The sequence below is a fragment of the Mixophyes fleayi genome, chromosome 1 (genome assembly GCF_038048845.1).
Source record: "Mixophyes fleayi isolate aMixFle1 chromosome 1, aMixFle1.hap1, whole genome shotgun sequence".
In the NCBI taxonomy this organism is placed as follows: Eukaryota; Metazoa; Chordata; class Amphibia; order Anura; family Limnodynastidae; genus Mixophyes; species Mixophyes fleayi.
In genome coordinates, this window is record NC_134402.1 from 188,762,165 (window position 1) to 188,786,781 (window position 24,617).

A 24,617-nucleotide genomic window follows, 5' to 3' on the forward strand; every position below is an offset into this window, starting at 1 on the left:
ACCTCTTATTAATATTTACAATACGCATACAAAATATTTAGGGCTAGCGTCCCTTTAAGGTAGTGGGGAGGGTTCAGCACACATTCATGCATTTCCCAAGCTAAAGATAAACTTTGGATTCCAGGTTCCTGCCACATATACATTTATTACACTATAAAAAGGCACATGAAGTTACTTTCCAATTATAACAGGTTGCACCATTTTGTTTTTGTTCACTAGTTCTGATTTGTATAAGCATTCTTCAATGACTTTAAAGAAAAAAAAAATTCAACCAAGGAGACTGAGAACATGAGTATCCATATGTTTGCGTGCCAAAGCTGCTTGAGTAAGCAAGAGACCAACTCTATTTCTGTATGAATGCTGTCTACGAGGAAAGGACTTTTTCTGATATTCAATTTTGTAACAATGTCAGAATTCCTGCAAAATGGAGTCCTAGGGGTAAATGTATCATACCCCGATTTGTACAAGTCGCCGGAAATCGGCGCGTTGACAGCTAAAATTTAAAGCGGCGCTGCCGTGTAAAGGGAAATTTCCCTTTACAAGGCATCGCCGCTTTAAATTTTAACTGTCAACGCGCCGATTTCCGGCAACTTGTACAAATTGGGGTATGATACATTTACCCCATGCTGTGCTAAACTGGTATTTGAGCACAAAATAACTGTTTTTCATAGTTTTTGAAATGATACACATTTATTTTCTTAAAGTAACTTTTTATCCATTTTTACAATCTCATTAAAGAAGTCTCATCATATATTTTTTTTTTTTTTTACGACCATAGATTTCATAAATCAAACCTCACAATTTCATGATGAGTGAGAAAGATGGTAATGCTGACAGCCTGTTCTTAAAGGAGGACTCTGCAAAAGGAGGAAAACCAGAAGGATGTGTGCACAGCTGGCAACAAGCCATGCGGAAGAGAGCAACACGAGCTGGGAAGCAAATGGGCAAGGTGACATTAGGCAGTGTCCGTGGATTCCTGTGCCGGAATGCTTTTGTGATACTCACAATCGCAGCTGTAGTCCTGGGTATGTTACTTTGTGCTATTTTGTCACTACTGTAAGCAACATTATGCCTACTAGTGCAGTTTATAAATATAGGGAGTATACTGCACCATCAGTTATTGCAGGACATTTCTCATATGAAGTGTTATATATGTCACCCAATGTGTCTGTTTAAACATAAATTCATTGTTCAGTGATATCCCCAGTCTGTTACAATACCACCCATTAGTTAAATTTGGTCCAATATAAGTTGGTCCATTATGAATCCCAATGCCTCCCTGCCATCAGATCAGTATATGAAATATCTTCAATTTGCTGAATTTTTTTTACATATATGACTGAGACTGTCACTAAAACTATTTTTAATAAGGAATCTTGACACTTATTTTATAAAATATTTTTTTATTGTTGCAAATAGCAAGCAATAAAGTATGAGTCATTAGCCTAAACATTCTTGTTAATGGAGATTTTGTTATTTTCCAGGTATTGTGCTGGCCTTCGCACTAAGGCCCTATAAGATGTCGTATCGTCAGATCAAATATTTTTCATTCCCTGGTGAGCTGCTTATGAGGATGCTACAGATGCTTGTTCTGCCCCTCATAGTGTCCAGTTTAGTGACAGGTAAGGCTTAACTTCTTGTTTACATTGACAAGCAATAATGGAAAATTATAAAATATGAGCAATGTCTGCCAGTGCTTTTACTTACTGAAGAGAAATAAGGATGCTGAACTTTCTGGATCTTCTGGCAAAGATCTGTATTTACAGTAATTTTCACTATAAATTATCTGGTAAGTTTTCCAGTGATGATCCTGTGTCATAAGTAGATCAATGTCCAAATTATTGTTACCTCTTGGATTTAAAAATTATTTAAGTTATTTTTTTTGCTACTTTAACACTGCTTTATTCTGTGTGTGACTATCAGCAACAAGAGTATAGTGAAGTTAGATCTTTTCAGTTTTAATCTCCTTTGTTATTTGTTTTGCAATTTTAAAATACAATGCCCATGCAAGTAGTGAAAATGGAATTTATGTTTTGGCCCATTAGCCAGAAAATTGGGGTTGTCACTGCTTTTGTATGTACTGGATATATTTGTGGGAGAATTACAGATTACTTCTAACTTTATGTACACATTAACATCCTTCCATATTTGTTTGATGGGCATTTATTTCTTTGATGTGTTGTGGTCATCTGTTACAGGTATGGCATCTCTGGACAGCAAAGCGTCGGGCAAAATGGGCCTGCGAGCGGTGGTATATTACACTGTAACAACCTTCATAGCTGTTTTCATTGGCATTGTCATGGTGATCATCATTCATCCAGGCAGAGGCACCAAGGAGAACATGACTTCCCAAGGAAAAATTGAGAGGGTGCAGGCTACAGATGCCATTTTGGATTTAATACGGTAAGATTTCTAAATTTATGATTTACTCTTACTGACTGATAGCTCTGTGGTATCCCTGGCACTGTGTAGGTTGGGTTGTAGGTTGTTCTGTGTTAACTGACTAAAGGTTATTTTTCATTACACCTTTTATTGTCTAAATAGCTAGAAAATACTTTGACAGATTTAACTTAATTTAAGAAGTGTTGTTTAATCGCATGCTGTTATCGTCTAATAATTCATTCAAGGTAACACTAAGGAATGATTTACCTGGTGTCTAGCTATTATCCTAATCCACTAAAGTCAAGCACAACACTTTCAGAAAAGGAACTGAATATGATACTCACGCCCCACTCCACGCAAAATAAGAATTATGGGTGGGGCTGCTGCCTCTGGTGCCCAGGGCACATGCCCTGGTCCTGGTGTCTGGGTATGTTTAGGAGACATAGAAAGTATTTCACACTTTATTTTTGATCCGCCTGAAAGTACTTGATTAGTTATTTTGTATTTGCTCTGTATGATGCTAAAAATTGGCATCTCGGGATCCTCGATGATCCATCCTGGAATCGAATAAAATTGGTTTGGTAGATGGAGATTACACAGCTGCTCATCAGTTTAAGTCCATCCATAGATGCTATTCTACCATCCCCATTGAGTTCATGCCTCCAAGACCACTAAACACGTTGTCCATATGTTATGGTGATTATTTTGGGACATAGCAGTGGATAACACTGAAAATAATAGTGACCGGAAATTACAATGAAGCACATTTGAGCGTGTGGCCAGCTAGAATCCAAAATGTTGCACTTTTTATCTGCAGCCACTACACATTCAACAAGAGACATAAACATTTTTACAATAACAGGATAGTGTACAGAAATTAAATGTAATTTGTTGGCATGGGCAAAAACAGCTGACTTTATTACCACCAGCTGAATGTTAAATGAATCAATAGGTTGACTTGACTTCCTGCTGCTCTGTTCCTGCAGAGAGACACCAAGCCAATGAGCACATTAATCTGTAGTCGTCCTTAACTATTACACTGCTGTAAATATGTGATTAATTTGGTTACATTGGAGATCTTTCTTTTACAGTAATACATTCAATGTATGTGTTGGCTTAGAAAAGAGGTCGGAAGCTTCTTTATTATTAGACTGTGTGCTTCACAATGAGCTTATTTATCATTTAACTTTCTTTTCTTAAAGGAATATGTTCCCTCCCAATTTGGTGGAAGCTTGCTTCAAACAGGTACGTGTTTTGAGATATGACCTGTATCCAGTCTGTCCTTGTAATTTCCTTGGTGTTTCTTCCTAAGAACCTGCTAAAATATGATTTCCTATTTATTAGTTACATAAAACTTTTCCTAGTAGGCTCCAGGTGATCCATGTGCATATACTTGTCTTCTCTATTTTTATGTGGCATTTACATAGACAAAACTACTAGCACAAACTCTAGTTTGTCATTTTTTTTTTCTTTCTGAATCCTTTTATTGCATTCAAAATAGTGGTTGGTTTACTTCAACTATATTTCCACAAGTGTAGGGAAATTATACTATACTTCTGTAGTAATTTGTCTATTATTTGGGGTTCTCTGCATCATCTCTATGTGCCCAGTTATAGCTGCTGCTGGCAGATGTGATATAATGCTTTTATTTTCTTTGTATTTGTGTTCTTTTGTAAGTGTATAATATTTGTTTGCCCTCTAAGGCCCTGCTCTTGTTTGACAAGAACCACAACCTACTTGTCACCCTGTTGTTTAATATATGAGTTTGCTGTGAATATGTGCTGTAGGCTCTGAATTGCCAAAAAAAGTGTTAATAGGGGGAGCATAGTGGCGAAGTGTGCTTTGATGCCTGAAGCAATTTTCTCATTGGAAATATATGAAGTAAAGATCACTGTGCAGATCTGGGCAAGTATAATTGATGTGGGAGGTTTTCTAAATGTTGATGTAATTTGAAATGCTTCCACACTAGTCCAACAGACTACTTCAAACCCCTTTTGTGAGGAAGAGAACTGCAGGGTAAAGAGACAGGGAGCAAAACCTTTCTCACAATACAGGTAAATGGCATCTCCAGGCTATTATTATTTTTCACTAATTAGTGTGTGGGGACAGCTTTATTAAAAAATGATAGCACTTACCCTCTCTGCTTCTACCTCCATCCTGCCACTTTGCAGCGGCAAGCTTATCTTGTCTGATGGATACCGTAGTTAAAATGCAGGAGTGTGTCTGCATAGTAACCCAAGAGAAAACTTACTGAAGCCGGTCTCTGCATTCATTAGCTATAGCAGCCTAGAGCTTCTGTAAATTGTATGCCAGGTCACGATGTAGACGAATGAGATTTCGATTGAGGAACAACTGTGTGGGCTCTCACTGCAGTGAAGATGTGGGTAGGTATTGCTTTTTTATTTATTATGTATATATGTATTTATTTATTTAAAAAATAGGTACAACCACACACAAGTTCCTAAACAATAAAGCTTAGGTGCAGAAGCCCTTTAAAGTATAGAATGTAGGGTTCCATGGATTCATTTTTGATGAGAAGTTAAACTCTCTCTCCATAAATAATTACCAGTAAAACCTGAATTTCAATGGACAGTTAAGTATTTTTTTTAGTATATTGGTGCTGAGTTGTAATCCTGCCAGACCCCCATGAGGATTATCCCTGGTCGTTTTCATACATTTCAATCCATACCAAGTTAACCAACCGGTGTAAGTACTCCCCATATGGCCGTTTCTTTTACTCCTTACAATTGGGAACAAACAGTAAAGAAACAATAATGGGTAATACATACATACAGAGAGGTAAGAGGGCCCTGCTCGCAAGCTTACAATTTATGGGATAGATATAGATTTGTGATCACACAAATGAAGAGGAAGTATCCACTCTCTTCTTATCTTCCTACTCTACCTCCTGTCCTCTTGTACCCTCACACATTGGTAGATCCCTGTCTCTTGTGGTCATTCCACCTCTAACTAAAATCTATAATCTCTTTCTCTCTACTGGTGTTTTTCCATCACTATTCAAGCATGCAGTGGTTACTCCTATTCTGAAAAAAACTAAATTCTGACCCAAACTCTCTCAAATTACCACCCCAGCTCCCATGCCCCTCCAAGATTCTCAAGAGAATTGCCTACTCTCACCTCACACACTTTCTTACTGCAAACAGCTTATTGGATTCTCTTCAGCCATGCTTTCGTTCTCAACACTCCACAGAGGCTGCGCTGACTTAGACTTCCCTATTAGCTCCCTCTGCACAATTAACACAAGACAACACTGTGACCAGCATTGCTGTGTGACTGATCATATAACCCATTAAGTACTTTTACCTTTGCATACTAGCTGGACCAATATGCAGTATGATGTAGCACTTACCATTGTGTATCAAACGTCCATTATCCCATAGTTTGTAAGTATATATATATATATATATATATATTGTGTATGTGTATGTGTGTATATATATATATATATATATATATATATATATATATATATATATGTGTATATATGTGTGTATATATATATATATATATATATATATATATATATATATATGTGTGTATATATATATATATATATATATATATATATATATATATATATATATATATATGTGTATATATGTGTGTATATATATATATGTATATATATATATATATGTATATATGTGTGTATATATATATATATATATATATATATATATATATATATATATATGTGTATATATATATATATATATATATATATATATATATATATATATATGTGTATATATATATATATATATATGTATATATGTGTGTGTATATATATATATATATATATATATATATTGAAAAGTGCTGTTATACAGTGGTATGCCATACGCCACTTCTTGTACTGTTTTGATTGACTATTTCCATTCACTTACACTATCCATACTGCCACTTCTAAATGTCCACTTCGACCACTGTGTATATATATTTACGTAACATTTAATTATTTCTTACTTTATCACATTAATATCATTATATTATCAATAATAATGGGACCAACAAATAAACATTCATGTTATGCCACACAATAGTGCCCCCAGTCATATTCTGCCGCATAGTTGTGCCCCCAGTCATATTCTGCCGCATAGTTGTGCCGCATACTTACCTTCGATAGCAATCCTCCATTCCACAGGAGCTGCTTCTCTTAAGCAGCCGAAAATAACTGAAACGGAGCTGCTGCGCATGTGCGGCAGCTCGGTTTCGTCCACTTTCAGCTTTAGTTTGACAGCAGCGGAGCTTGGCGTGCCAGATAGAAGTGGTTTGCGTGCCTGCTATGCAAGATATTATTTATTTATGCCAACCCAAAAAAAAATATTTTTATTCAGCAGTCTTTGTAAGACTCCTGCATTTTACTCCCCAAGAATCACACACATTGTGGGTTTCTCTAGAGGGATGGCCAACCAGTCAGAGACCAAGAGCCCAAAAATATCTATAGATATCGCAAACAGCCGACTTTATCTTTTATATACTGTATGTGTGCAAATATTACACAGTATAAGTACACACATGTATACCCCACACACATACATTGAAAATAAAAGAATTCACAATACCTTGCTAACGGAAAATGAAAATATCTAACATTACCTAAAATAATCATCAAATCCGCACAGCTCTTACCTCGCTGCTATGTCCAGTGGAGGAGGGTTCAAATGGCTACCACAGTCGCTGTGGAGGGAACTGTTGAAGTGGGGATAAAAAAAAGTTATAAATGGCCCTCAGACCTTTTACATGCCCATCAGATCTCCCCTTATGCCTTTTACATGCACATCATCAGACCTTTCCACATACCATCAAATCTACCAACATGCCCATCAGACATCCCCAAATGCCCCACAACATGCCAAGCAGCCCCACCATATGCACCACAACATGCCAAGCAGCCCCACCATATGTCCCACAACATGCCCTATATATCTAATCATACCTCTTCACATGCATTCAGATCACACATACCCCTTACTTACCTCTCACACCTCCCACACTTAGCGGCTGGATTCCGCACAGGGGAAGGAGGGATAGCGCACTACATGCTTTCCTCCTTTTTCCATGTTTGACACTCTGATCTCATTGCGTTGTGCAGAGGAGGTCACGTGATGTGGGTGTCAGTCGAACAGCTGAATGTTCTCTGATCTGCCGGCAGACGCACGGAGCCACATTTCAGAGATGGGGCTCCAGAACCACGGGTTGGCGACCCCTGCTCTAGAAAGAGAACTTTGTTTATCTCACCCAACAATACTCCTGTTACTGCTCCGAAATAAGATTTTTTTTCCCTCAATGAACTCCACCTTTACAATTTCCACTTTATACTATGGAACAAGTTTAAATCCTATTTACAAACTTATTCCCACCTTCAATGATTCTCCTATGAATGCTTCTCTGTTTCCACCGGACCTACCACCTTTTACACCATGTCATGAAAGCGCTAGATGATGTATTTACCATTTGTGGAAAGATAATAAACTGAAATCGTTTTGGATTTACAAGTGAAGATGGACTCTTGTGTTTTGGTGGCATTCTCAAATCAGTCATTACATTGCCTGAAACGTCCACAACCCTTAAAGGAATTTAATTTAGTTCCCCCTCTACTATTTTTAGCCACAATCTGTTTTAGCCACTGATTTTTACATCCCAATGGGAGGAGAAACAAAATTGTTCTTCATCCGTTAACCATAAGAACAAATATCTTGGTCATCCTCTAGTCCATCTTTCATCCGCAGTGGGATTTAGGAAAACCTGGTGACAATTACATTAAATCACATAAATGGTTTCCTTCTGTGATGGATACCTGCTGGAGAGGATGCACACCCAATTATTTCTGCACCTGTCTTGGCAATACTTTATTATTGAATCACTTTGAACCAAAATTCTCTCAGTGCTCAACAGTCCTGTGGTCAAAGACCTTGTTTGTCCTAAAAAAAAGTACCCCTGCATTACTCACAATTTCCAGTACTTATACCCCATTCATACTGCACCAAAATCCCGGGTTTTTGCCGGGGCGAGCTCAAACAACCCGGGTCTTGGTGCAGTATGAATGGTACAAGTCAAAAATCCCGGGTCTAAAAACCCGGGTCTTCAACCCGGGATTTATCGAGGGGTAATTCCCGGGTCGGACCCGGGTTGCCTGCACTATGAATGGTGCAACCCAGGTTTTTCAACCCGGGTTGCACAGAAAACAAGCTGATTGGCTGTCTGACCTGTAATGCTCACAATATTTACATTAACTGCATGCATAAAACCAGGAAAAAAACACTCGAGAGGAAAACAACAGTATGGACTGAAACAACTACTTCTATCATCCACACTATAAGAAACAAACGAAAGAGAAAGGTCGCACATACTTTACATAGGTGACTAAAGTACGGAGCGGTGAGCAGTACAGAACGGAATTGGTGGAAACACTGAAGAAATGTCTGATTGTTTACAAATGATACAATGGAACAATAAAAATTAAAATATCTTATAAGATACTCGCACATCTTTATGGACAAAACAGCAGAAAAGCAGACTATTACAAAAAAAAAAAAATGTTTTCAGCCAATGAAAACTGCTCTGGTGATGACTCCCACAAATTGCCAGGGCACAGACTTGTGCAGTATGAATGGGGTCAACCCGGGAAATTCCCAGGTCCGAGGTGCAGTATAAATGGTGTTTCTGAGCTGGGACCCTCTGAGCCCCGGCAAAAACCCGGCTTGAAAAACCCGGGATATTGCAGGGGCGGCAGTATGAAAGCTGTATTAGTTACAAACGGTCATTGTTCCCATTATTAGTTAATGTAACTGAAGCTCTCATTCCCTGTTTTGTAAAAGGGAATGGTGAGCTGGTCATCAATGGTGGTACATATGTATTTTTTACACTTGTCTTTGCATAACTGTCTACATCTAGCGCCGGGGATTGTTGTTGTATGTAAATCAATGGTGGTACTGTCTGGTCTGGGTTTTATAATACAGGTGAGTGCTGACACTAAATTAACTTTACTACATGTCCTGTATTGTAGATAGGCTTCACACAATACTCCATTCTGGTCTAACACTTTATGCAAAGTAAAATATCTTTTAGATTTAAAACTACACTAACATACTAAAGAGTATAAACAGTTGTGGCCCTTGTGACATACTACCTGTGATTTCAGAGCAGGGCACAATATTGATCCACTAATAATGGACTGAAGTGATAGTCGTGCATATTATTCTTCAACAGAGTGAGCGAGATATGTCTTTTGTTACCTTTCTTAAAGGCACTGATTAAATATGGTAACTGAGCAATCCACAATCAGCCAGATAAAGCCACCTATAGTATTAAAGACTTCTGTCTCAAAACACTCCCAGCTGAATGTTGTTAAATCCAACAAGTAGCATTTGTGTACATTCCCTTTTAAGATAGAAAAAAAAAATAACTTTTAGCAACAGTGAAATATCTAGTTTGAATGCTTAACTGAAAATATTTTTTTAAAAATGTTGACACTTTTCTACTGCAGCTTTAACAGAAATATCTTTAGTTGTTTAAATATCTACACAGTACATCAATTGGTCCGTTCATTATTCTGTATATTTTTCTTCTTCTGCTTTTCAAACTTTTTTTTTTTTTTGTTTTATTTTATCCTTCCTAAAGATCTGCCCATCCATTAAGATATTTAAATATCTTGAATAATTCTCCCAGTTGAAGAGATTATGTTTTGTAAATTCCTCCTGCTTCCCATCTTTCCAGGACATGGTTCCAAAAACCATATGGTGATGCAAGGACATCTGTATCCCCTAGCCTTTCTCAGATGATGAGACATCATCTGAGAAAGGCTGGGGATACATCAGGGGCAGGGAGAAGGTTATAAGATGCAAAAAACAATATGCCTATGTATTGTGCCTTCTATGCAATGATTGATAATCGTGTCCTTGCTATTCACTTTTCACTTAGCGATTCCTCATTCTTCTTTGTAAGATTCCATATTATACATTTTCTACAAGAGAGAAATTGTGTTCAGGTATTTTTGAATTTCTCTTCTACTTGCAATAAAATAACTTCAATGTCTAAGAGTTGCAATATTTAAAACCTAAATTATAGTAAAATAAAATGTTGTGCTTGATTCTAATTGGGACATAGGTGTATTTAGAAGAGATGATGGGTATATGGGGATTGCTACCAGAACCACAGACCTCCCCTAAAACTCTTTTTTTTTTTTTTTTTTATTCACTGTAAAAAAATTGTGTGTGTGTATATGTATGTATGTATGTATGTATAATATATATATATATATATATATATATATATATATACACATATATATATATACATATATATATATATATATATATATATATATATATATATATATATATATATACACATATATATATATATATATATATATATATATATATATATATATACACATATATATATATATATACACATATATATATATACATATATATATATATATATATATATATATATATATATATACACATATATATATATATATATATATATATATATATATATATATATATATATATATATATATATATATATATATATATAGCAATTGGCAATGCATACACTGTCCGCCACAACATTAAAACCACCTGCCTAATATGATAGGTCCCCCTTGTACTATCAACCCACTGATCCATCGAGGCATGGACTCCACAAGACCTCTGAAGGTGTCCTGTGGTATCTGGCACCAAGACGTTAGCAGCAGACTCTTGAAGTGTACTTTGAGAGGTGAGGCCTCCATGGATAGCATTTTTCCAGCACATCTCACAGATGCTTGATCGGATTGATATCTGGGGAATTTAGGGGCCAAGTCAACACCTTGAAATCCGTCATGTTCCTTCAAAACATATCTGAACAATTTTTGCAGTAGCACAGGGCACATTAACATGCTGAATGTTTAGGTAGGTGGTATGTGTCAACGTAAAATCCACATGAATGTTGGGACCCAATGTTTCCCAGCTGAACATTGCCCAGAGACTTCTTCCCATAGTGCATCTTTGTGCCATTTCTTCCCAAGGTAAACGACACATACGCACCCGGGCCGTCCACATGACATAGAATAAAATATGATTCATCAGGCCAAGCCATCTTCCTCCATTTCTCCTTGGTCCAGTTCTGGTGCTCACGTGCCCATTGTTGGCACTTTCGATGGTGGACAAGGATCAGCATGGGACACCTTTCTATCATAGCCAGCATTAACTTTTTCAGCAATTTGTGCGACAGCTGTTCTGTTGGATTGGACTAGAAAGGCTAGCCTTCGTTCCCCACGTGCACCAATGAGCCATGGGCGTCCATGATCCTGTCGCCAGTTCACCTGTCCTTTCTTGGAACACCTTTAGTAGATACTAACCACTGCGTACAAGGAACAATCCACAAGACCTGCCATTTTGGAGATGCTCTGACAAGGGAAAATAGCCATCGCAATTTGTCCCTTGTCAAAGTCTCTCAGATCCTTACATTTGCCCATTTTTCTAACACAGCTTCAAGAACTGACTAGCAGCCTAACATCCCACCGCTGGGTAAGTGCCATTGTAACGAAATAATGTTATTCACTGCACTTGTCAGTGATTTTAATGTTGTGGCTAATCAGTGTGGGAGACCTAATTATGGGATTCTGCATGTCAGCTCCTGTGATAGGTCCCATACATTGTATACATTTTCTATGCATTGTACAGAAATCCTATGGTTGACCATGTAGGGTGTTATTTTTGTGTTGGTGTCGGTGAATGATACATTTAAACTGTGTAGAAGAGGCTATATGGGAACTATAATAAAACAAAACATGATGCCACATATTTCCATTTATAAAAGACAAATAAAGTAAAAACAAATACCTAATTAAAACTTTTTTGTTCTGTAATAAATCTAGTTGCTTCTTGTTGTCACAGTACAAGACACATTACAACACAAGAGTTTACCAACTGCCTGTCCCAACCAACCAGAACCTTACAGTAACCACTGAGCAGCCCAATGAAGCAGTTAACATTAGTAACATTTTTGAGAATGTGACCAGAGCAATGGGAAATCTACAGGACATGATGAATATGGAAGTGGTGGTGCCTGTGGCAGGCTCAGCAAATGGAGTGAACGCGTTAGGTCTGGTGGTCTTCTCCATGTGCTTCGGGCTGGTGATTGGAAGAATGAAAGAACAGGGAAGGGCTCTGAGGGAGTTCTTTGATTGCCTTAATGAGGCAATCATGAGGCTGGTGGCTATCATTATATGGTAAGGATAAAATTATTTAACAAGGAAATTGTTAGTAACAAAAAATAAAAATTTGTTAAGGATAGATGTTGAATCATTCAGAAATTGACTTGCAGTGAGTAGTTTTATACATGCACTCGTATCTCTCATTGAAGCAATTAATATATATGTATGTGCTTATAAATGATGTTATCACTTCGATGTTCAAAATTATATTAAATGTTCTCAGGAGGTTGTTAGGCCAGCCTTGGTTACTACCTTTTATACAGGATATGTTATGTCACAGAATGTTTTTCCATTAGCAGTTTAGAGTCGCTGGTTTATCTGTGTGGATCAGGAAACCATGATTTTTGTTAATAGGGTTCTCTTGACTTATGACCATGCTTCGTTCATTTTTCCTATTTTTCTTGGTGCAAGGAAATGTAGTTTCCAACACTTCCTTCAGTTGGCTAGGTTGCTCCTGTTTCTGCAGGAGAGATTAAAAAATTAATAAAAGCTTGATTCTTTAAAGGTACATGTCCCTGCTCATTTTTCTGAGGAAGATGGCACTTTTACTGGAAGTGCAGAACTTTCTTGCAGAAAGACTTAAGATGAGAGTCATGCACGACTCTTCCATACAGTTATCCCATTGTGTCTTCACAGCAATAAGGGTGTCCAAACTGGGGGCTCTTAAATCCTGATATTGTGATCAGTGGCTGAAGAAGATGGATCTCTTCACTTATTGGATGTTAAAATCTCTGTCTAAAGGACACTTGAGATTCAGAAGACAGATGATATTTTGGTCCTTTATAATGTCCAAAGCGAAGTTGGTCTGTGCCAATGCAATCAATTTGCTAGGTGGTTCTCTTCTGTCTTCCAATAGGTTTGCTCAGGGAGCCTTGTTGCTGGAAGGGTAAAGGTGCAATTCTGCCAGATTAGCTATTGCTACTTGGGCAGCAAGGCATTGACCCTTAGCAACTGTGTAGGGCAGACACTTGGCGTCTGTATATACTTTTACAGTTTTTATATGTTTGCATGGAAGGATGCTAGTTTTGGACAGTAGGGGCTGAGCACACAATTTCTGAGCTTATCCCCCTAGTTGCAGCTTTTGTCATGTCCCAATGATAGCAGTTGGATGATGGGATATTTGTACTTACAGTATGTTAAATCCTTTTCTCTAATAAAATACCAGTGAACCTGACGTATGACAAAAATGTGAAACCTGGTGGGGTCGTGGAGTCAGTTAATTTTTTTCTCATTCTCTAAACTTATTTTTCTTTGCTGATAAGCAAAAAACCTTGTTTTGTACACGAAACTACTATCTCATACTACACTATCCCTAGGCACACATCTACTATATCGTTACACTTTACATTGTAGCTTTGTAACCTGTGTCTGAGACTAATACATGTTATTTTTCTATTCATAGGTATGCTCCAATTGGAATCATGTTCCTGATCTCAGGAAAAATTCTGGAGATGGATGACCTACTGGTCATGGGGGGACAACTGGGCATGTACACCATAACTGTCATAATAGGACTTCTCATACATGCTTTGATTGTACTTCCATTGCTGTTTTTCATTGTTACCAGGAGGAACCCATGGCCATTCATTGGTGGGCTCCTTCAAGCTCTTGTCACTGCTTTGGGAACATCATCAAGGTAGGTAATGATGCCAAAGGAGCAATGACATGACAGCAGCTGATGTTCATGTAAGGAGTTCTATTTTCCTACAATTGGAGGCAGCCATTTTATGAGCTGAAATAATAGTCATGAGAATTCAGCTGGCTAATTTATATTCTGGTGCACAGGAGACAAGGGCTCTTTAAGGAATTGTTCATACAGCTTCCTCTAAGACTTGCTGGTCAACTTTTTTTTTTTTACATTAAAATGCTTATTAAGACATTCTCTTGTTTTGGGGAGTTGTTAATAAGATATCTGCCTTCAGGGGCAACTTTGGTTGTGGAATGGAGGACTAACTGTATTAGTGCGCGGGCCGCGTTACTCTCACGAGTAATGTGGTCAGTTGAATTCCCCCCTTTGAATAAATATACCCTACATTTGTGATTGTCTATTGTGTGTGCTCATGCTGCACTGACCAACTACTTATATGCCACTGATTGGACAAATTGGCAAATAGCATGGACTAAACAGCCAAAGATAGAAGATTAAGAACAAAATTTTACATGCATTTTTTTCATTGCTCTCTCTTGAACAGTTCTGCAATTGAGCTTGTGCACATGAGTTTTCTCAGGTGCTACTGCAATAAAACATTGGGCTGCGTTCCATTTGAAATGAAACAATAGAAACTCAGAGAGGAACTTGTCTAAAGCAATGTCCTTACTAAAGCCTGCATTCATATAGATAGAACCCTGAATATCTGATTGGATTTAGATCCAGATAAACAATTGTTTCAGACCGTGTTTATAGATTGCTTTATTCAAAAGATAAATTTATACATATAGAATTCTCATAATTTTTTCTTTCTCAGTTCCGCTACCCTTCCCATCACTTTCAAGTGCTTAGAAGAAAACAATGGAGTGGACAAGCGTATCACTCGTTTTGTGCTTCCTGTGGGAGCCACCATAAACATGGATGGAACAGCACTGTATGAGGCACTGGCTGCCATTTTTATTGCACAAGTTAATAATTATGAATTGAACTTTGGGCAGATCATCACTATAAGGTAAGTTGGCCGTATGGAGTGCTGAACCAACACCATCTTGGGCCCTGCCAGTACTCAAACTGGTTCTTTGTTTGCTTCCCTCTGACCCTTGTCATTCATGATATGCTTCATACATCACAAATATGCAGGCAGCAGCTAGTCTGGCAGTTTATTCTTTTCGATTATACTATGTTGGACAGGATGGGTGCACAAACACATTTTTAGTCACATGATACAGGTTGTGTTGGGCATCTGGTATGGATAAAGATCTCTGCATACTTGCACCACTGTGGATCAATAGAACGCCTGTGCAGCAGTCTTTATTATTTTCTGTAGTTGCAACTACAAAGACTAATGTCACATCTAAAAATGAAAGTGTCCAAAATGGGCTATAAAATGTGAATCAGACTTCCTCTTTAACAGTCCCAGTCTGTAACTCTGGTTAAAGAACGGTAAATTGTAGCTCGTGTTAATCATTTCTTTGCGCAATGCTGGTATTGAATGGGATATCCTCGTACACCTTTACCTTTTTCTGTTACTAGGACTGAGTAACAGGTTTATCACAATATGGCCCCCACCTTTTCTTTACAGATAACCAGACTTGTTTCTGTTTAATTGTATTATAAACATCTGTGTTTGGAGAACTAGTTGGGGTGTTCAGTTTAGGTGGCACCAATTTGATAGCAGCTGCATCCAGTACATTCTCCAGGAAGAAAATCAGCGATGACCCTCTGCTTCTACCTAAAAGGAACATGTGGAATTTTAGGTGTAAATATGAAATATACAAGTTTCCCTTGTAAGGTAAATTGCATCTCCTGTTCTGTATAACACCATTTGTAATGCCCCACAGTGCATTTTAGAGTTGGATAGTGCAGTAATTAAAGACTGTAGTCCTAGCAGTGATATAAATTCAGTCTAGGGATTAAGAAATAAAATATAAAGGATAAATCTGTCAATATGAAATTTTTGCATATTTTCACAAGATGTGTCATGGCTAGTTGTATGTTCTCCCCGTGTTTGCGTGGGTTTCCTCTGGGTGCTCCGGTTTCCTCCGACGCTCCAAAACATACTGGTAGGTTAATTGGCTGCTATCAAATTGACTTTAGTCTCTATCTAGTCTCTGTGTGTGTGTGTGCTAGGGAATTTAGACTTTAAGCTCCAATGGGGCAGGGACTAATGTGCGTTCTCTGTACAGCTATATAAATAGCTGATGATGATGAAAGATAGAAACACATTAAGTGGGTGGATAGGACATTGAGGAAGGTAAAAGATAGATGATTAACTAAAGATAGTGGGAGACAAAAAAGAGCAAGAGAGATTAGAAAATAAAATTAGAGCTAGAGGATATGGCCTTTTGACAATGTTGTTCACTCCTACCTGTTTCAAAACCTGTTGCTGTTTTCTTGTCTGGATCCTGGAATGTTGGGGCCTGTTTGGAAAATGTATAGGTACATGAAATATGGAAAACGGAGCGATAAGTGAACACAGTACATTAAACAGATTACACAGTATATAATACATACATCCAGCCTTCATAAGCACCGCACATTACCCTTCATTTTGAGAATTAAAAAACAGGCCAAGCTTTTGGCTTATTGCTACCCTTTTAATGTGAAAAACTGGTCATCTGTTAGTGTCTATTGCATCACGTCAACTATATTACTGTGATTCCGCCACTTTTCTTAGACCTGGGGGTAAATGTATCAAGCTGCGAGTTTGCAACTCCAGCGATTTTTCTCAGGAGAGTTGAAAGTAGCTGATGTATGAAGCTGAGTTTTCATACAAAATCGCCAGAGTTCTGCCAAAATCGCTACTTGCAAAATCGCCAGAGATCAAACTCACCACTGTTTGCCACTGCAGCTATACAAGTCTACAATGTATGAAGCTGCGAGTTAGGAGAGTTTGCTTCTAAACACGCCAGATACAACACGCTGCTTGATAGCAGCGTGTTGTATCAACACATCACTGTTACACTGCCCTGGCAGTGTTAAAAAGTTAAAGAACAGATAAAAGTTTTAAAAAAAAAAAAGCGTGAGGTCCCCCCGCTATTTATGCTTAACCCTAGTGCTGCCTGACTAGTGCTGGTCCCATGAAAATCGGGGAAAAATTTTGCGTGGGGTCCCCCCCGATTTTCACTTTACCAGCACTAGGCAAACCAGCCAGGGTTGGCGGCACTATAGCAGGTCAGTGTAACAGTGATGTGTTTACAACTCACTGTTACAACACAGGAGAGTTTGCTAAACACAGGAGAGTTAGCTAAACTCGGTGTTTACATCGCTCAAAATCGCCAGAGATGACCAGCGATTTTGAACATGAGTGTCAAAATCGCAGCTTGATACATTTCCAGTTTTTTTTAAAAAAATTGCGGGTTTACCCGCGATTTGCCGCGATTTAAACACGCTGGCAAACTCGCACTTTGATACATTTACCCCCTGGACAGGTTGTGGTTCTCTGTTGTACACACCACAGCCTCCTTTGCTTTCTGTAAAAGGGCATTATGGGTATGACTGATCCAGAGTATTTATACAATTGCCTTTTTTTTTTTCCTACTTTTTATTTATACGATTGCCGTATTTGTTTCGTGAAGGAATTTTTTAAAGCTAAATTGTCAGCTGTCATACGGGGGGGGGGGGTTTGTATATTTCTCAATCAAACACAATTCCAGTTTATAAAAGGTTGAATTTGACAAATTTTTGTACCATGCTAACTATGTAAATGTTATTTGAAGCCACAGAATAAAATTTAGGATGTATTCTATCAATTGATTTTATTGTGTGAAAGGAGCTTTAGGAAATCTAATGGAAATGTATATGTTTTAAAGGTTTATCTATGTTTAAGTAGCATAATAATATGAAAAATTATGTGGCAACACAAAATCGGCACACGCTTCTGGCAGTGAAAATGTTTGTCTGTGCAAAACTGTCCTGTAATAGCAGAAGTCCACACCAAAAAGCTATCGGTCTATGGCAAAATTTAATGCATGTAAACTTTATTGACACTAGAAATCATTTTTTCTACCCACAGGAATTTTTCAGACCACTACTTGTTCCATCTTTTGCATTTACACATGTAGACACATCAATAAGCCTATAGTGAGCTGTAAAAGCTACTAAAAATGCATATTAAACAATAGTGAGTATGAAGCCTTAATGCAAGTCAAAGTTTTATAGTAGAAACAAGACTATTTAGAATTATACAATGTAGCCAAGGAGGAGGGGGGGGGGGGGGGCTGAAGTTTAAATCAGATTGGAAAGTGCAAATCCTGATCTCCCATTAGACTATGCAGTATATTTCTTATTCTGTTTTCTTATTTCAAGAAAGTTATCTGAAATGTAATTTTTATTCCCCACATAGTATCACAGCAACTGCTGCCAGCATTGGAGCAGCGGGCATTCCTCAGGCTGGCCTGGTTACCATGGTTATTGTGTTGACATCGGTGGGGCTTCCAACAGAGGATATATCGCTCATTATCGCTGTGGATTGGTTCCTGTGAGTCTCAAAACAGTGGGGTGTCAGAATATGGGACAGTTAACTGACTTGATACCAGAAACCCTTAGCAGGCATGATACCCTCTATGAGGCTATTTTAGAAAGCATGACTGTTTACATTATTACCACAGTGTAGAAGAAAAATGACAAAATAACATACAGTAGTAAAATGTAGCCCATTCCATACCTGGAATTAAACTATTCATAATTGTCTATTTAAAAAACTAAAAGAAAATATTTTCAAAATAGCTATTTGTATTATGTCAGTTTTTGACAGTATTGTAAAATAATGTCCTGCTGTAATTTTGTATTATTAATTTCTTCTATGTCTTTCAGGGACCGTCTCCGCACAACCACCAATGTTCTTGGAGACTCCTTAGGAGCTGGCATAATTGAGCATCTTTCTAGACATGAGCTCAACAAACAAGATGCAGAGCTTGGGAACTCTGTTCTAGAAGAGGATGAAAAGCCATATCGGCTAATCTGTACTGAAAATGACATCCAGAAGCAGGCCAATAGTGAAACATCTATGTGAGGTGTCTACTTGTCTTTCACCCCATGTCCTCCCCCTATATGATTACATGTAATGTTTGGCTTTATTGGACATTTTTGGAGAATACTATGTCAATTTTTTGACATACAAAAGGACACTTCAAGACCGCATACGGGAGATGTCTGCATTAGTATGAAGAAGGGAGTTGAGGTGCATTTTGGACATATACAGTAGAGATGTTGCCTCCTCTATTTGCCATGTATGGCTGGCAAAACTGCAACTATAAAGTTGTTAGAAAATATTATGAATGGGAGAGGTGATGTTGGAAATCCCATGAAGCAGGTCATTTTCTCTTGCATATGAGGAAGGTATTTTTAATACTCTTATTTTATTGTACTTGAGGATGTTTTTGCTTCAAAATACATTAACTTAGGTTCATAAAGAAAATAACATTTAATTTGAAAAATAATGGCAGCTTCATTGTATCACCATATATGTTTATTTGTTTTTTTAAAGAACTCTGAACTAAAGGAAAACCATGTGTTTACATTTACAACTAGATTGTGAAACAGACCACATATAACAGCAGTTTTAGCCACAAAACTCCAATATTCAAATTCATTATATAGGAGGTAAATATTAATGAGGAAGAGACCCTCTTTAGTTAAATTGTATTTATACTTTTATTGTGATAAATGTATTGTATACTAGAACTAACTGATCCAAAAGTTAAGCATGTTGTTCAAGTAGGTAATGGAATGAGAGTTTAAATTGGCTGTTTCACTAGACCAAAACCAATATTCTTATGACTCCTTGCTACTGTAGTTTTTAATGATATTACTGGATATCAGGACGATGTTGAACAAGACTGAACAGAGGAGGCATTTGCAGGCAGGAGTTGTGTAATTCACAAACATTATAAAAACCGACATTCACATGTTAAATAGATGTGGAATAACTTTTTAAAAGAGGATAAACTGCTTGAAGCACTGTGTATATAATATGTTCCAGTATATGTTTTAACAACTTTTACTTGACAGAGAATGGGATATCCTCAAGGTCTATTGTTTAGTGTGCTGAGAAAAAGCAGATACAGAAATTATCGGTGTCCCTTGAATCTTTTAAGTCTACTGTTTCATGCCAAATAGAGGACATCAGTTCATTGTACTGAAATAGCAATAAAGTATTAAATCAATACAGTAAATTATAATTATTTCAGATGGTGATGGTGTACAGAACAAAGGGTAATATGATTTCTCATCCAACTGGGCAATTATAAATACTTAACAGAAATATTTGGACACGCTGCTTCATGAAATATAATAAGACCAAGCTATTGGGGTTGACCCAAGCTTTTAATTTTGCCCTTGGCATGACAGTGATTCCAGGGGGTAAATGTATCCAGCTGAGCGTTTTCCGGCGGATTTGAAAAATGGAGATGTTGCCTATGGGAACCAGTCAGATTCTAACTATCATTTTGTAGAATGTACTGAATAAATGATAGCTAGAATCTGATTGGTTTTTCAAACCCGCCGGAAACATCTCAGTTTGATACATTTAACCCCAGGTCTCCTTTTCAATTCCCGATTCCAGGCACTTGCTGCTAACTATGCATTCTGTAGTGAAATAATGAGCATTGAGATCTAGTATTTGCATATAATACACCTTTTTTCAACAGTAATGTGCAATTCACTGATTGCATATCAAGCCAAGCAGAAAATGAGTGCATTGACTGATCTAATAACACATTTAAAATTTATATTGACATAATGCTTACTTGGTATATTTGTGATACATATTTTCAACAGATACATGATCAACCTTTATATGGTCGACACCATAATATAGACAGGGTTGGAAAGTCGACAGTAATGACATCGACAGTATTATTAGGTCAACAATTCACATGGTCGACAGTATTGTTAGGTCAGCAATTTGAATGTACACAGTATTTTTAGATCAACAATAAAATGGAGACAGTATTATAAGGTTAACAATAATATCCTTAACTCTAACCATATAATGCTGTCTACTTTCGGATAGTCGACCTAATAATACTGTCTACATTCGAATAGTCTACCTAATGTCGCCTTTCTGAATGTCGGCCAAATGGATGTCTAGCCATTGACCACAGACCATATAGAAAAACTGTGGTTTCACATATCTCAATTTTCCTGATTTAGGCATAGATTCCTGATCTTTACGCTGTTGCTGTGTGGGAATAATACATAATTTCTTTCCTATGGATATACTCTGTGACACCATGATACAGGAAAACTCCTGATAGGGTCCTCTTTTTTTCAGGGTCACCCCCTGCCCGTGGATTTGTTAAGTGCTTGCCATGGCCGTCGTGGGCATATGCTGTCTTTGGTATGTCCTTAATACCTCAAAAGCCTGTGTAGTTGTTTGTTTTCTCATATTCACTTAATTCTGTATAATCTCTTGCTTGCCCCACCATAGAGTGCTTGATTCTATAAAAATACAATCCTGAATATTATGTCTTTGAAATGAATGATAACATAAGTTATGGTACATTACTGTCTGATTTTCTTGTGTAAATATCACAATTAAATGCATCAGAATTTGTAACATGGATTAGCTTGTAAATAATGATTGTGTTACCTATTATAAATGTATAATTATTCTGCTTTTAAGGTTAATTAATGGGCATGTTAATGCCGCTACCTGGGATCTGGATGTTTGTACATAAATATCTTGAGTTACTTTTACTGTGCTATGACCTTTATGTTTTTTTTTTTATATATTTTATTTTATGTTGGTGTTTTTTGATGTTGTTGTGTTTAATATTAGATGAGTATGTATTTCATAATTAGGTTGAACAAAAATATTACCCAGACTTTAAGGTACTTGATGGTAAATTGATATGCACTTTTATTTGTTTGTTAAATGTTACATTTTAAAGTATAAACTGGAGTTTCTGTGACTAACATGAGCAAAATGGGCTTTAAACATTTAAAATCTTTTTTATTAAATTAACAAGTAATAAGATTTAAACAAAACTGCTACTCCTAAATAATAAAGTGGTAAGCAGCATTAAAGTGGCACTAAATCATAAATACATTAAAAAATGAAGTAAAATACAGTATGAAAATGCATCTTGTAACAGGTGCACTCTTTATTTAAAAGTCCCAAAGATGAAGCAGAACTTTTGATGTTTGTCATCGTTTGCGCCTTTATTTTCTTGTGTGTGTGCCAGTGTGTACTCCAGGGTTTCATGTGGTGTCCATAGAAAGTGCTTCCCCCATGAGCACAGCTTTGTATCAAACACCATAATTTTATGTTAAGTTGCTATAAATTTGTTGAAGACCAAATTTGGGACGATATTGTTGTTTTTAGGGATTTTAATATGTTAGATAGTTTATAAAATTTAATTGTGCATTGGTGTAATGTAAAAGTGTATGAAGCTTTTTGATCAATCTTTTATAAAACATTAAGGAATGTAGATGAACATGTTTTTTGTCTGTCATTAACTCTTAAATTACGATAATATTGTCTACTATAACTGAGATGTTTAACAAGGGCTGCAAGCAACTGCTAGACCACACAGTGTTTCCAACAGTGACACTACCACCCCTAGTGTGAAGCAGTGGTGCCCCTTAAAAACACATAAGGTAATGACCACAATTATTATTTCTGTTAAAGTTTTCTCCAGCATGTAAATATGTACACATTGTGGACATTCCAGGAAAAGAAATACAGTTAAATAAAATGTTAACTTGGAAAAAAAAGTGGAATTTATCTGAATCCAAACAAACATACAATCTTATATATGGTGTGTACAAAATAGTAAATCATAAGTTAAAAAATAAACTATTGTACTGTATTGAATGTTTGCAATAATTTGCAACAAGAAAGAAAAACTGTTGTATAGCGCTGTGACAGTATACAAAACAACAACCTCCCAGGTGCTAGATAGAAAAAACAATAGTGTTCAAGCAATAATCTACAAAGTGCAGAAATATGGTGAGCAAGACAAGAGTATATTTAATCAACAAAACGAGCTTCTGGCCAGAAAAGTAAAAAAGAAACTCAAAAACATAAAAATAGAAACAGATAGCAGGTGGTATTTTTGAGTGGGTTAATGCCTTCAGACTTGCTAGAATCTGGGGGGATGCCTATGTGTGGTGCCACTGATGTGGTGGAACCAGCCTGGGGGAAAAGTCTTTGACTCAGTCTATAGCTGAGCACTCACAGCAGGCCACACTTCGCTGTGAGGTGAGCAAGGGTTAGATTTTTTTTCTGCTTCCTCTGCAAAACCTTCAGGGAACAATGCTGAGTACTCTAGGCCAGGGGCCCCGATAGGGACTACACATGATAAACCGGCTTGTGCCAGAAGCCTGGTTATGTTTGTGCAGGGGCTTATTGAGGTTTCCTCCTCTTGATAGAGGATTTTGGAGGCTGCCGCTCCAGCTAGGTCTCAGAAGTGCAAAAGTTCTGCATAGTTCTGGGACGTATCAGACTCCGAATACTTCCTCTCAGGAGGAAGGTCTGGTGACTTAGCACTCGTCTATTGAGGATTCCTCTAAGTTTGAGCAGTATTCCTCTAGGTGTAGATTTAGATTTTTGGGCTGTTTCCCAAGTATATGCATATTACAGGGCTGTTCTTAGGACTACACCTTCTTTTTAGCCCAAAGCAGTCTCCAAGTTCCACTTGAATCAGGATATTGTACTTACAATCTTGGATCGTGGTAGGACTCCGAATGACCTATGTCACTAGGACTATTGATATTTGCAAAATGTATGATGTTTTGGTCCTTTCTAAAGCTCACAAGAGAAGTTGGCCCTGCATCTAAGCAGTCTATTGCTAAATGGATTACTTCAGTAATTTGTCAGTCCATTATTCCAAGGAAACCTGTTCCTGAAAATATGGGGGTACATTCTATCTAATTGGATGGAGCCTTGGCTAAGCATGTGCCAGACAGATAGCCACCATGATATCTGTCCATGTGTTTTCAAAGTTTACAAGTTCAATGTGTTTGAAGATAGTAGTTTTGGATGGAAGGTTATATGCACCAATTCTGCCGAGCATAAATGCAGCTTTGGGACATCCCCAAGTTTCCAGTGTCTCCAAAGTTGAAGAAAGAGTAATGGGATTTTTATACTTATGTTAAATCCTATTCTCTGAGACCATTGGGAGAAACTGGGTGCCCAACCTTTTACACTCTAATTAGCCTTTTATGTTACTAAGTTTATAGTTGTAGGAGCATGGTTTTCCTCCCTGTTTGTTTGTTTCTCTCTATTCTGTCCTATGTTGCTTGGTTAGAAAACTAACTGGCTTCCTGGCAGGCGCGGGATATAGGCCAATAGACTTAGAGAAATTAATTTACCGTAAGTATAAAAAGTTTTGAAGATAATTTGTT

At 37.2% G+C, this 24,617-nt stretch overlaps 1 protein-coding gene across 2 annotated transcripts in view; it reads left to right on the forward strand.

The window, feature by feature from the left end:
* Positions 1–22,699, forward strand: part of LOC142146657 (excitatory amino acid transporter 1-like) — a 53,157-nt gene extending 30,458 nt beyond the window's left edge. For both annotated transcript variants that reach the window (XM_075204660.1, XM_075204661.1), the window contains exons 3-11: positions 779–1,025; positions 1,485–1,622; positions 2,199–2,403; positions 3,585–3,627; positions 12,297–12,631; positions 14,019–14,252; positions 15,082–15,276; positions 18,610–18,744; positions 19,080–22,699. In XM_075204660.1, coding sequence (XP_075060761.1) covers positions 806–1,025; positions 1,485–1,622; positions 2,199–2,403; positions 3,585–3,627; positions 12,297–12,631; positions 14,019–14,252; positions 15,082–15,276; positions 18,610–18,744; positions 19,080–19,278 — 1,704 coding nt within the window. In that variant the 5' untranslated portion in view covers positions 779–805 and the 3' untranslated portion in view covers positions 19,279–22,699. The remainder of the gene's footprint in view (positions 1–778; positions 1,026–1,484; positions 1,623–2,198; positions 2,404–3,584; positions 3,628–12,296; positions 12,632–14,018; positions 14,253–15,081; positions 15,277–18,609; positions 18,745–19,079) is intronic.
* Positions 22,700–24,617: the final 1,918 nt, after the last annotated feature.